The sequence below is a fragment of the Pelecanus crispus genome, chromosome 2 (genome assembly GCF_030463565.1).
Source record: "Pelecanus crispus isolate bPelCri1 chromosome 2, bPelCri1.pri, whole genome shotgun sequence".
Lineage (NCBI taxonomy): Eukaryota > Metazoa > Chordata > Aves > Pelecaniformes > Pelecanidae > Pelecanus > Pelecanus crispus.
In genome coordinates this window covers 56,460,913-56,475,677 of record NC_134644.1, presented here as the reverse complement: position 1 = coordinate 56,475,677, position 14,765 = coordinate 56,460,913, and the positions used below count along the sequence as shown (strand labels likewise).

Below are 14,765 nucleotides of genomic sequence, written 5' to 3'. Positions count from 1 at the left end.
TAACTAGATGACTGAATACCACAAAAGTGATAAAATCCACATAGACATCTAGGGTTGCAAAATCCACTGACCATCAGATTTTCTCTTACTAGTAATGTGAAAAAAGGAGTGAGAGCTCAGCTCAGAAAGACACTTAAGAATTTGCTTTCCAAAAACCATCACTTGGGCCTTTTGCTGAGAGAGATTTATCAGGTCTGTCTACAAAAATAAAGTTAAATTTGGACACACTTGAATAGTTTCCTAAAACATCCTTCAATACTGAGGGGCCTATTTTTGCGTGCCAGCTTGGGGAACTCTGAGCTTCCTGCTTTTTTTCTCAACACCTCAGATCCTGGTGAAGTCAGATGATGTTTCCAGTGCTTCCCAAATGTTTGCCTATGAGATTTCAAACTGGCAGTCAAAAGCAAAAGCACACACAAATCACAATGTTTTGGTATTAGAGCACATCCAGATAATGGCCTTTATTCTGCAGCTGCTGCTTGATCAGCAGCTACAAAATAATAAAGCCCCACTTGAGAGAGGACAAATAAGCAATCCAAACCACTCAATATTTTTGCCCAGGCAGTTACAGTATTTCTTAAGAGATGGGTTAATCTTTGAAACTTTGGGTCTAAACATATTGCCTCAACAGAACACACATGTTGACACTACAGAATCAATGAGAGGTATCTGAAGCTAGCTTTGATTCAAGCAAAACCAGTTTAAAGCTCCAAAGCAGACCATTTTCCTAAAGACAGTATCTATGCAATGAAGCATACTTAGCTAGCTGCTCCACTGTTCCTTGCAGACAGTGGCTCTAAGGCTGCTGTTTCTAGTGAGTTAGTTTCTTGTGTTTCCCCCAGCAACATAAAAGGAAGCAGTAATTTGCTGCCAATATTTGACAAGGCATTACCAGCTGTAGCTAAAAAAAAAAAAAAATTAGATTTTTGACACCTCAATGCAGTTTTTTTTTTTTTAAGTTCCTGCTTGCTGCCCACCATGAGACTATTTTCTGTATTGGGGGATAGGATTTCTCAGGCCACTCCTCCACAACACTCACATTGATTGGAATCAGCCACTTTAAGTTCCTGAGTTTTATTCCTGGTGTTCAGCTATAGGATCACATCACTGTCCACAACTTGAAATAAATCAGAAATTCAGGCTAAACAGATTAGCAAGCAAAGCCTTTACTCACCAGCTTGCTAGAAGCCAGGCCCCAGAGAAGGGCTCATTTCCCCACGTTTATATTAAAATAAGATGAAATGACTGCTCAGCACTATACCACATTTAAGTGTACGCAGGAGGCACTGTGCATCCTGTAAGATCCTACAAGTTGTGTCCCATCCCATGAGAAAGACCATGGAGCAGGATTCTCTCTATCTAGCACACTGGGCTATTTCTAAAGTACCACCCCTTGGAGTTCAAAAAACCCCATAAAACCAGACAGCCCTCATCATTGTGAACTGTCTGCTATTAGAAAGCAAATCATGGGTTGATTTTGGCACACAAATCATATGTTTCATGAAGCTTATTTTAAATTACAGCTTCTTACATCACCTTGGAATATGTAGTACACTGATTTATGCTCCTTGGACTGGATTCTTTTTTGCATTAAGTCTCATTTATAATTTCTAGGCAGGCAGTGTCAAAGAAGATAAAGGTTATGTTTATGCTTTAGGATGAAGAAATAGCAGGTTACCTCCGCACTCAATTACAAATGGATGTGTATAAAGGGTGTATCTGTAAGACTTAGAAATTAGATGGAAGCCAATCTGTATATTCTAATCCATTGTCATGAAGTCTAGTCTCACTACCAGAGGTGAGAACCAAAAGCAGAAATAAACAAGACAAACACCTTTAAAAGATCTTTTTCTAGTAGCAATAGAAATACTCATATGCAATATACAGTAATGTATATTGCCATTCAAACAAGGTAATGACAGTCTATGGTGATGCTGCAATGTTCCTAGGCAGCCACCATGTTCATTTTTACCTCCAGTCATCCTTTGAGAGATTAGATAAAATATTCATCTCTTCATCATCTTGCAAAAGACGATACGCCGCACTAACGTGGTGATTTTCAAGCACAGACCGGTCATTATACAGAATGGCTGAGTCTGACCTAGCATTTAAAAGAAAACATAGGAAAGGTTATGTTTCTTCCCTGTCTGAAGAGTCTCACATTCAGAAGTTTTCCTTTGATCAGCTACAGAGATTAGCTCTATAGCACAGATACGAGCATTTGAAGAGCACTTGCAAGACTTTGTTCATTGCTGTTATTCAGGAAAATAAAACTAAAGATCAAAATTCACCACAAAATCTATTTCATCAGCCGAGACTCACCTAGTCTTTTTGTTACACACTTAAAAAAAATGCTGAGAGCTCTGAGATACACATAAATTTAGAGTTGAATCATGAGGCTCTTTTCCAGCTCTTGTGTATGTTGCTCTCATACTAAAGCCTGACTGTACCCAAGTAGGCAAATGCAAGATGTGTCCCAATATTGTTTCCAGAACAGCAAACTGGCTGTAAGCAAGATATAACTGAACTGCTTTCTGTCATCTGTGCGCTAGACTATGCTGTCCAGAAGGGCAATTGCCAGTAGAGTAAGATCAAAGGTACTTCACGCCTTATTAAAAGCTCCAGGGCATAGATCTGAGATTCATGAATTGCTAAACTGCTCTGAAGACAAAGTTCTTGCTGGAAGTCGATGGTAACAGAGAGTGAGTATGATTTCTTACAGTCCCCACTCAGTTCTGCTTCCCAGAGAGCAGTATATATTTTTCTCCCCTGACACTTTACACCCTCTGATGTTCAGTGTTACAGAAATGAAACTACAACTGTCCTTCCTTGAATTCTTCTGCAAGTATTTGAGAAATACACCAGATCCCTAATTCTTGCATGCATGAAGCGGTAAGAAGTGGAGTGTGGCTTGGCCCAGAACAGAGACAGAAACTTCCATCTACGTTCCCAAGCTTTCCTGAGCATGTGTGTGATTTATACTAGCAACCTTTATATATCTGTGATACACAGCATGATTCACCTAACGTACTCCAGACATCTAATTTAGGGTAAGATGCAATGCATTTTAGAAATGCCCAAGTGTGCAGTGTCAGTCGAGGACATCTCGACACTTTGGCATTGCTACCAGTACCCTCCCATGATCAAAATAATACACAGGCGTTAGATGCCCAGTTAGCACTCTAACTAGAGACTTCACAATCTTTGCATGCTTCTGAATTTTGCTGACATCATCATCACCTTCTCCTTCTCTCTTCCACCAACCCAAAAGTCTTAGAGAAGATTCTGAGTTCAAAAAATATGCCGGTCCAGTCCAGTTTGGCTAATTACTGTCTAGCAATTTACAAAGCTTTTAAAAATGATATCACTGAACAGGTAATAGTAACCATATCCCCTTGCTGCAGGTGTGGTTTTGCACTAAAGTAAAAATAGTAGGTGTAGTGTTGGTGTTCACTGATGAATACAGATATTGTTCAAGTCTTGATTCAGGCAGTTAATGTTTGATTCTTCAAATTTAACAAGGAGAAAAATACTGTTTAATTATAGTATCTCCTCCAAACCTATAGCTTCATCAAAATACATCACTCTGTACAGCAGTTTGTCTTTGGCAACTTTACAAAGAAATATTTTGGGACCTTCCTTTTTCCTGATTATTAATATGAAACAATGCTTAGGAAGCTAGAATACATGCATTTCTTTGTAAACGGTTGAGCAAGAGAAAATTAAATGCAACCTAAGGAAGTGAACTTTCCTCCTTGAAAGGAGGAAAGCAAAAGCTCCTGCACTTTTCTAGGTGGCTGTGCTGTTATTCTCCAAAGGTTTCCCCCTCAATTTCCCAGCCCTTCATCATGATCTACAGTGGCCTCACCGTGTCTGGATGTGAAAGTTGTTGGTGGTTCCAGTGTGTTCATAGTCATGGATGGCAGCTGCGAAGATCATAGCGAAGATCTCCAGCTCTGTCAGCCAGTGCTGAAAAGAGATTACAGAGTAATCAGATAAGCTGCCATTTTCCCAGGCATTAAGGCTTTTGTCTTTTAAGGCAAGTTATCCCCTGCTGACAGTCAGCACTGCACATCATTGCCTTTCCACTGCAGCCTGCCAGCTGTTTTAAAGCAAACTTCTTTGGGTGATACACAAAAGCTGAACCAGTGTTTTTCCTGAAGCTTCATCTAAATAAATTGAACTTCAGCAAAATAGTTTCAGGAGCTAATAAGGCTTAAGGCAGAGCAAGGGGAAACGTGCCCTCCTTAAAGAGCAATGTGTGAGGAAGAGAGAGAGGGAAACCTCAAGAAAATCAAGGTTCTTCAAGTCAAATTTGATGACACATGTGCAGGCATGCACATACCACCAGGGTATGTATTTTCAGCTCAGCTGACCTGGGTACCAGAGCCTCAAATACAGAAGAATGTCACTCATTTCCAGTAACTAAAAGTCTTTGTCAATCACTGAACCATGAGAACAGGGAACACAACCTCACAAGATGTACGTCTTGTTGTTTATTTATTATTTGTAGAAACATTTAAGAAAGCTCTGAGGTTGGTTTTTTTTTTCCTAATTGCCTAGTCGAAGCCTTATTTTTTTCAATGCTTAAGTCACTTTTGACTTAAATTTCCAAATGACTCAGATGCTTCTAATAATTTTCCTCCGAGTCAATCAATCACTTTATGTCTGGTTTTCCACTGGTAGCACACAAGGAGCGCTGTTAACATCAAGAGCATCAGAGACAAAGGCTCTAGATGCTGTAAATATTGGTATGAAATGCTTAAATGTATTACATTTAGAGAAAACCTTTACCGCAGTGGTCGCCAAATATTTTTGTAACAGCTCACAGTCAACCTGCAAATGTTTTGACAGACGTTCATGTATGAACTGCCTTTTAATTCAAAGCCCAGTAAAGGCAGTATGGTTTCATAAAGCTATTCTAGACATCTACTATAGCTCAGGGGCCACCGCTGGTCTGTTAACCACGTGCAGGGGAAGCATGGATACCTGTGAGGCTCTGCACACAGTGACCTGTCCAGTTCTTCTCCTGTCTTTCACAGCCATCTCTGCATAACCAATGAAGAATGAAGCAAGTCTCAGTATTAAACATCTCCTTACATTAAAGATGCAGTATGAAAATAGTGGCTAAAGACATTTTGCACGATGCCACTGACCATAATCAAGGTAGCTCTTCATTTTTTGTTGTTTTTGTTGGGGGGAGAGAGAGAGAGAGAGGAGGGGGAAGAGATCAAGAAATGAGCAGACACAGAAACTAAACTATTTTCTCATTTCTACACAATTGGTCCAGGACAGGAATGGACAGCACTGATGGTGGAGAAATCTGTGACGTTTCTGTTTCCAGGTGTGACTTGTGAATAAGGAATGCTGTACAGCTGATGAAGAACATGATTTCAACTTTCAAGCAACAACTTCTGGCAACTGCAATGGGGAAAAAAGGAACTACGGTTTCCAGGCTACATGTCTAGATCTGGACTTCAATTCCTCAATCATGTTTTGCCATTCCCCAAAAGAAGAGATTGCAAAGGATAGAAAAAAATCAGGCACGAGCACTCAAGAACAGGCAGAGCAAGCCTACATTATGCATGCAGAACTACTGTGGGACATGCCCAGTTAGTCTAATGCATCCACTTCAGACCTTCTGGGCATCATCCAACAAGTGCCGCTCCAACAGGATCTTATGACCCAAGTCATAAAACATCACTAAGGCAATGAGCTCTGTGCTTGAGGTCTCCTACCTCATCTCTTAAGACACATACTGGAAAAGTGCAAACTTGCATGCCCTATCAAACTATCACTTGTTCAACAAGTTTGAGTAATGTAGGTAATACACCTGAGGAGAGGTATTAAATAACCTAACAGCATTTGAGGAAGACCACTCAGAATACAGACTGGATTACAGTTGTGCACTGTGGGTAATAAATAAATCAGTGTAAGTAGCACAAAGTCAAAATAGGCTTGTGAGTAACAGGAGGGAAATAGCAGGTAAGTAATTGGAACCTTTTAGTCCCTTTTTTCGGCTACAACCTTGCAAGGAAAAGCAAACAGGATGGCAAAGAGCCTGCAGAGAATGGATGCAATCTCCATCTAAGCGGTGGTATTACCTTTCACTAGTCAGTGATGGACTTCATCTTGGGAGCAGAGAGCTAGTTTTAAAGAACAAAGCCATCAAGAACTATTGAGAAACCAGCAGGACACTGTTGCAGGTGAAAAGAGCGAGGAAATGTGAATGTTTTTCATTACTAAAGGGTTGACAAAAACAATCCAGAACAAAACCTCCAAACTTTCTGCAGTGATAGGGGGTGGGGGATGGCCAGGGAAGAAGGCATGAAAGAACAAGTATTGGCTTCCAGAGCAGAAACAAAAAAAGGGTAAGGAGGCATGATTGCCTCTTACAAACATACAAGAAATATGAAGAATTAGCTACTAAGGCAAGTCATTGGCATGTAAACAAAAGGACTGATGCATACAGAAAGGAAAAGGAAGAGGAAAGAGCAGTGTTTCCAAAGCTAACACAACAAATGGATGCATTTCCAAGAAAATGCTACAAAGCAAAGACAGCAATAATTAGCTTGTTTCCTTCCCTAGAGTTTAGGGTCTTTTATTCTATAGTAGTTATCATTTTCAGAACTCAGGATGATCTGCTTATCAGTCACAATAGTCTAGAGGAGAGGAGGATCTGACTTCCCTTTGGTACAAATAAATGTGACACAAGTCCTGCACTTCTGCAGTTTTACAGGTCTGCTGTAGAACATATTCTCCTGTACTTCTTGACACTATCAGAGAAAGAACTCTTAAGCTTTACCTTTTGCACCGTATTGTCTGGATTCACAAACAAATCACACCAAAAAATGATACCGAATAAAGCAATAATCACAGCTGAACAACACAGTTAAATAAAGGAAAGAATGAAATGAGCAAGAAGCGTGTCAGCTTTTGGATGTTGTTCCTACACATCATGCTTGTATACCAATCCTCTAAGAGATAAACATCAGAGTAATTCCAAATTCTCCTTCAACGTTATGTCTATGACAGAACCCAAAATATTCTAGTTCATACCGTAAAGTATAATGAATTCATTCCCAGGCATGATCCTGAGGAAGAAAGTAACAGGAAAACTAAAGAGATTTCAGGCACTGAGTATGATTAGAGGGAAAGAACATTTTTTTAATTGAAAAGAAAATAGAAGAAAAAATAAGCCTGGAACAAAACTGTTGAGAGAGCTTGTAAATAACAGGGAGCATGACAAAGGCAAATGAACCATGTAATGATAAATCAGAGAGTTGTTTCTTCCCTTTGAGGCTAGAACAAATTACCACTAAACAGACTACGTGAATTTGAAAACAAGTACTTTTTCCACATTGCAAATAACTAGTTAACAAGATAATTTAGGGTTTTTTTCTATTTTATTGTATGATTTTTTCACAAGTCTTTGTCTTCATCCCAGTAAATAATTAAACCAATGGCCCCAACGTGCCTTCTGAAACCAAAGTCTTACCTTCCAGCATGTCCAAGTTCCTCGCATAAATATTGTGAAAGTGATGAACTGAACAACTATGCATGCTAGAGTAAGGATCAGATATTGATGGGAGCAAATTCTGGAAACAGGAAAATGTCCCCTACCTTTCTTTACCATTTGTGAACATACTATGCATATTAGAAGCTATCCCTGCTGCGAGCAGGAGGTTACAATCGATGACCTCTAGAGCTCATTTTCAAACTACATTAATCTATGCACATTGAGATGCACTGTATCTTTCAGGGGAGGCAGGGTGGAAACAGAAAAATTTGAAAAAAAAGAAAAAACAAAGTCAAAAAAAGCATTCTAATAAGGGAAGGAAAGCTGAAATGCCACTGTTGGCACACAGTGTTACGACTCCCTTCTTCCTGGTAGCACAACAGTGGTTTCTTATTGTGCTACATTAGATCCTAAACCAAATGCCACATACCATTTGCCTGTGGAAACAATTAGTGTTTGGGACTATTCCTGGGAAACAGCAGACACTTCACTACATCCTCTGGAGTGCAACTCCATCATAACGATCTGTACGGGATACTTTCTGCGTGGCTTATTACAGTAGGAATACAAAAGCAAAGGGCTCAGCTCAGGCGAATGAGTCGCTGACTTCAGTGCCAGCACATAAGTGCGCTCACAAGCACACAAATTCTACCTTCCCTTTATAGATGTGAATCTGGAATATGCACATTCTCTGACCTCTGCACATGTTTCAGAACATTCTTGCCTCTGAAACAGAGACGAAAAATACTTCAGAGACATTAAAAAAGAAAGCATTTTAATACTGGAGAGTTCTTGTGTGTCACTTCAAACATCAGGCAGCGCGATTAGCAGGTGACTTGGAAAGGCGCACGGACAGAGACAATAGGACTGGACATACGTAATGCACGAGAGAAAATCTCAGAAGACATTACGCTAGAGGATGGCAGGTATGTGTATTCGCTGCCAGGTTGAGACAAGGCTGAAACACGTTACAGACAGAACTGAAGATAGATACTTATCCATTTCTGGGTTTTGCTTCTCAGGCAGATTGGAGCCTGGGATACACACATCTGTTACTTTTTGCTCTGACCAGTTTTCGCACTTTGTTTCTGCAGTTGGCTTCGAAGTCTACACAACGTGTTATGGTGCTGCGGTCTGCATGCTGCATAGCACCGATTTCAGCAGAAATCCAAAACGTAGCCCCACGCTAGCTACTGTGAAGAAAATTAATTCTATCCCAGCCAAAACCAGCACACCTGGCTAAGTAGTCCCCAGAAACTGTTGGCAAGAAGAGTTTCCACTGAGGGATCACTGGACTATATTTAATGCTGCTAATACTGCACAAAAACCTGTTAAGGCTTTACATGACACACCTTCAGAGCGAACTATCTTTCATATGGGCTAACACCTTTCTATCAAAGACACAGGGTATATAAAAGCAGAGGAAAAGCAAATCAACTGAAATAGTTTCCTCTTCTTTACATCTAAGAAAATACAGCTTACAATCTCAAAGAAGAAATGAGGTAAGAGAAGAGGCTGCGCTGCTTTCAAACGTCTACACGTTGCTGTGAAACTGTGCTAAAGCATAGCACTGAATACATAGGCTTTATAAATATTAATATTATTATTGACATATGGTGAAGAGGCAGGCAAATTCAGCTCTCACTTCCAGGGTTACCAGTGGGATTAGAAAGTCAGAGATCCCCCTGGTACTTGTGCAATATCTTCTTCTTCTCCTGTATTCCCAATGACTCAAACCCAGTTTTATATTCAGGAAGAAGTTCTTGAAGAACCACAGTGAATTCACTCCAATAGCAACTGTCCCGAATGATTTATTAAGTAACTTGACTCCAGAAAAATTAGCCAAGTCTTGAAAACCTAAAATGGTACCCAACAAAAGAAGAAATAATGCAATCTGATGAAAAAGGAAGGACGATCATACCTCTACAATCTATCAGCTATATCAAGCTGAGAGAGGCAGACATGCCCTTCTGTCAATCTCCCCCAGAGACTCACGGTTGCACCGGGCTAAGTATTCACAAGCAGGCTCACATCACAACGTTCTCCAATACAGAGAACTCACCTATCAACTCAGGCCAAGGAAACATCCTAGAGACAATCTGCCCTCTGACCATTAAGTAGAAGTACCTGCACACCCTCCACCCTGAGCACTCCCCTCCAGAGCCTGGAGCCAAGATCAAATCGGGCCTGCGTGCTTGCCTAGACTCACGGCCGACCCGCAGCCATTCTCGGTGCAAGGCCACGCCGCGTCTGGCTTCGCCTTCAACCACTCCTTCGGTAGCTGAGGCAAGACCTAGCCGGGGACAGCAAGCCCCCACGGGCCTGCCCCTCCTCACACTCCTCAGGAAACCCCACCTCCAGGCCCCAAGGACCTCTGTGGCCCTACAATGGACTCCTCCCCTCCGTCGCCCCTGCGCAGCAGCCCGCAGGACGCCAGGCCCTCTCCTCCCCTCGGCCCCTCTCTGCCACCCCCGCCTGTGGGGACCATGCCACTTGCAGGGAGCCCAGCGGCTCGAGGCTCACGCAGGCTCCCCCACCCTCCCGGGACACTGCGGCCGCCGGACCCTTGAGGGGACCCCAGCCCGGCACGAGCAGGGGGCCGCAGCCCAGGGCACACAAGGGCAGCTGGAGGGCAGGCCCGCTGCCCAAGGGGCAGCCTTTCTCTCTGGCGAGCAAAATGGCCCCCCGCCATGGGGCCTGCATGGCCTCGTGGGCCACCGTCCCAGCCAGTGCAGCGGCCGTTGGTGACGTCACCAGCCTGCCGTTAGGCAAGCAGCCACCCCTGCGGCTGGCCCACGGCTCCCTGAGCAGCCCCACACTCTGACAACAGGCGTGCTTGCTACACGAGGAGCCGCAGAAGCGAGCAGAGGGCCCACACTGACTGGGGCGAGCGACAAGAGCGCCTTGCGACCGCTGAGGATGCCTCCGCAGCCCGGCAAACACAAGCAGCCCGACAGGAGGAGCAGCACCTCTGGCAGGCCAGGCCAGCCCATGCAGCCTCACCCGGCCCACAACAGCCACGAGCCCATGGAGGTGGATCCACCTGCAGGGGCCGACGAGCCCATGGAGGTGGATCCACTGCCACAGGCCGACGAGCCCATGGAGGTGGATCCACCTGCAGGGGCCGACGAGCCCATGGAGGTGGATCCACCGCCACAGGCCGACGAGCCCATGGACGTGGATCCACCTGCAGAGGCCGACGAGCCCATGGAGGTGGACCCAGCTCCCACAGCGCTCATGGGGCACCACCCCACCACGGCCCAGCTGCCTCCAACACCGTGGTGCACAAAGCGACGCGGGACCCCCGGGGGCTCTCATGGACCCTCCACCCAGCCAGCTTCCAACAAGCGGTGACACCCCCGCAGCCAGCGCTAGCCCTCAGGGAACCATCCACACCTACAGCCGGCAGGCTCAGCAGGAAGATCACCCAGCTGTCAAGCTGCACGTGAGCCCTGCTTTCCCGCTCCCCACCCCCCGCCCCTCATGAAGGGGGGCATCTCCTCTCCTCTCCTCTCCTCAGACCGGGGGAAGGGCCGAGGAGAGGGGCTGCCATCATCTGCCTGGCAGCACCACAGCACCAGGAAGAGTCCCCTGGAGCCCGATGGACACCATCGGAGACCGCTGCACACCGCTGGACACTGCTGGACATCGCTGGAGACCACCGGACATCGCTGGAGACCACCGGACACCACCGGACATCGCTGGACACCGCCGCAGACCATCACAGACCACCGGACATCGCTGGAGACCACCGGACATCACTGGACACCGCCGCAGACCATCACAGACCACCGGACATCGCTGGAGACCACCGGAGAATGATGGAGACCACCGGACACCACCAGAGCCTATTGCACTCCCCTGGATTGCCACCGAGGTTAGTGGGGCTGGGAGGTTACATCTTTTCAGTCTGAGGGTGAGAAAGCCAGTGTGGGGGGGTGGCTCTCCTCAGCTAGCTCTCGCCTCAGCTACCCAATGGCTGCATAAAGATGAAGCCAGACCTGCCTCGGGTGCAAGCACAGAATAGCAACGCATCATCAAAGAAGGTGCATGCTCCATCCCTGGCAACATTCACGATGGACAGACAGCTCTTCCTTTGGAGAAGCACAGGACTCCAGTTCTGACAGGAGGAAGCTTGGGCAAGATCGGCCAAGAAACAATGCAACAAAAAAAGAAAAACAATACACCCCAATTCAAACGCCAGTAAAACCCAATCAATAAACCAAGAAAAACCAGCTTAAAATGCAAAACCTGCTCTCCTCTCTCATTTGGCACATTTGAGGCTGCATGCAGACTCCTGTGAAGGGGGGAAGGCTGGCGAAGGGGAAGGGGAAAGAGAAGGGGAAGAGGAAGGGGAAGGAGAAGGGGAAGGGGAAAAGGGGAAGGGGAAGGGGAAGGGGAAGGGGAAGGGGAAGGGGAAAGGGGAAAGGAGAAAGGAGAAAGGGAAGGGGAAGGGAGGGAGAAGGGAAGGGAAAGGGGAAGGGGAAGGGAAAGGGAAAGGGCAGGGGGAAAGAGGCAGGGGAAAGGGGAAAAGGGACAGAGGAAGGGGAAGGAAAAGGGGAAGGAAATGGGGAAGGAAATGGGGAAGGGAAAGGGACAGGGAAGCGGAAGGGCAAGGGCAAGGACAAGGGCAAGGGGAAGGGCAAGGGCAAGGGCAAGGGAGGGAAGGGAAGGGGAAGGGTGTGAGGGATGCACTCCTGCTGTTTGAACTAACTGCACTTTGGTCCAGGCAGATGCTCTGCAAGTAGGCCTAAACAAAGTTAATGCTATTGCCTGAGCCTGAGAGATCCTGTACCTGACACCAGACATCGACGGGTCGGTAAGTGACATTTCCTGCATGCATGTAACATTTAAGATACATATAGGAAGCTTAAGCCATAATCTTTGTGTCCCATACGAGCTTTCAGTGGAGTAAATAGTAGAGGATTGACCACCAATCCATCTGTGCTTATTATTTAACATTCCTAAATTTACTCGTTAAAACTCAAGAAACTAACTTCTAGATCACAGCTCTATCGCAGCGGTCTTTGACTCTTCTCCTGCAACAAACAGAAGGCAACGGAAGGGAAGGGAAACGGCAAGCTTATTTAGCCATCCTGGTGTTACCAAAATGGATTGCCTTGTGTTTTGATTCTCCTTTGTGCGCTGGTACCGGGAATGAAAAGGTAGCACAAGTACGCGCTAGCTAAACCCCCTTCTTATTGCCAGCAAGAAAGGCGCCTCTCGGCCACGAGCACGAGAAGGACCCCGTCTTACAACTCTCGATTTCTTAAATGCAATCTCAAGACCACTTACATACTTGGTTTTACAATTTACAGAACCCACTGGCTTTGGCCACGATACCGTCTGGTACCATGCACTTTTGAGGATCTGGACACACAAACCCCTGCGCAAGCACGCTTAATGCAAGTTCATTGGCTGAGTTAACACCATTTTGTTGCAACTTCTTCTTGGAACTCTTTTCAAAAGTCTCTCCTTGCTCAAAGAGTATGGAAACACCCTTATCATTTCAGGTAAAAGTGGAGAAAAAAAGCTGCTCTTAGTCTCTAATTAGTAAAGGATGAAGCAGCATTCACACAGTGCCTGGCGATCCAGGAGAAAAGCAAGAGATCGGCAAAGAAGGCAGATGCAGCATCCCCGGAAACATTCAAGATGGACAGACAGCTCTTCCTTTGCACAAGCACAAGACTCCAGTTCTGACAGGAAGAAGTTTGGCAACATTGGCCAAGAAACAATGCAAAAAACCAATAAAAAACCAATTCAAAAAACAAGAAAAAAACAATAAAAATATGGAAACCCCATTTAAAACACAAAAACTGCTCTCCTCTCTCATTTGGTACTTTTGAGGTTGCGTGCGGACTCCTGCATCCCATTCTGCTCTCCCGGGACAGGAGAAACACCGACATACGCGGTGCGGGCCCAGACCAGCGCCTTCCAGATGGTGAGGGGCCGGGGCACATGGCACCCACGGGCAGGCTGAGGGAACTGCTCCCGTGCAGCTGGCAGAAGAGAAGGCGCAGGGCTCGATCTCACTGCTGCTCTTCCAGAACACGGAAATGGGTTTCCTGACCCAATACCATGCACAAAATCATCCTCTTTATCTCCCACACGCACTTCACTAGTGCTACTTCTGGTATCCAGAACACCAATGGCCTTATAGGGGAAAAAAAAAAAAAGAGAGAGCGAGCGTCAGTTCCCCCAGCTTGCATCCCTAGTCCTTTTGGGAGGATACAAGCCATGGGCTCATCTCTCCTACCTGCTTCCTGGCTCTTACCGATCAAAGACAAAGTGTGAGAGCATTCAAACGTGAGTGTTCTTTGCCAATGTGCACGGAAGCAGCATCGCATCTCTAGTTCATGAGATGTGTGAGAAAAAAGCTTCATCTTAATGGTAGGAATAAAACATGGAAGCGGAGCCTTGCAAACTGGTTCTACAGAAAAAAATACTTCTCTGAGCCCCTGAGCTCCTCTGGATTTAAGGTCTTGAACCCCACAGCCAGGAGGGAGCGGGCCATGGTGGCAACTCTCTTTTTACACCTTGGTTTCTAACCAACAGCACTACTCCCTTTGCTCCCACGTGGAGCCACGGAGCGCGCTGGCACGTTTCCAGCACAGGTTACTGGAGCCCAGGGCTGGCAACAAACCAGGGAACACACTCAACTGACAGTCTTGGTGCCCCTCACGCACTTCATAGCAAGTTTGCTCTGTACGTAAGTAAAAACACTGGGGCTTTTTGGTTTCGGTTGGTTTATGGGGCTTTATTTTGGGTGGTTTCTTCCTTTTTACCCCCTACATCATCCCTCTCCCTCTTAGAGAAAAAAAATCCAAACTATCCCATCGCTTACTCATGCATTTTCATGTCCTTCCAGTTCTCCCTTTTTTTAACGCCTGCCTAGCTTTATGGTGCTCACAGACAGAATAGGAAACCCCATGCAGCACCGTGGCAACTTGGGCTAGAAGGAAATAGCACTCGTTCATTCACAGATGATTTGCAGCTAAACTGCTAACAGACCGAGAAGCAGCAAGCTGGAAAAAGGCCCTTCTGAACCGACATGGCCAGGAGGGCTGCTGCACTTGGGCAGCCATTTCCATCCAGTCACTTCTCCGAGCACAGCAGTCCCAAGTGAAAACTGCCCTCCTTCAACGGCTTGAGGAGAAAAGGGGGAGCTATTTGCTCACCACTGTAACGCAATGCACATTACTCAACGTTGTACTAGTCCTACTCACTACAGCCTCCAGTGCTTTTG

At 45.5% G+C, this 14,765-nt stretch overlaps 1 protein-coding gene across 2 annotated transcripts in view; it reads right to left on the bottom strand.

The window, feature by feature from the left end:
- PDE1C (phosphodiesterase 1C) overlaps positions 1–14,765 on the bottom strand; it is a 339,787-nt gene that overhangs the window by 71,670 nt on the left and 253,352 nt on the right. For both annotated transcript variants that reach the window (XM_075704881.1, XM_075704880.1), the window contains 2 exons: positions 3,869–3,969; positions 1,973–2,101 (listed from right to left, as the gene is read on the bottom strand). In XM_075704881.1, the coding sequence (XP_075560996.1) occupies positions 1,973–2,101; positions 3,869–3,969 (230 nt within the window). The remainder of the gene's footprint in view (positions 1–1,972; positions 2,102–3,868; positions 3,970–14,765) is intronic.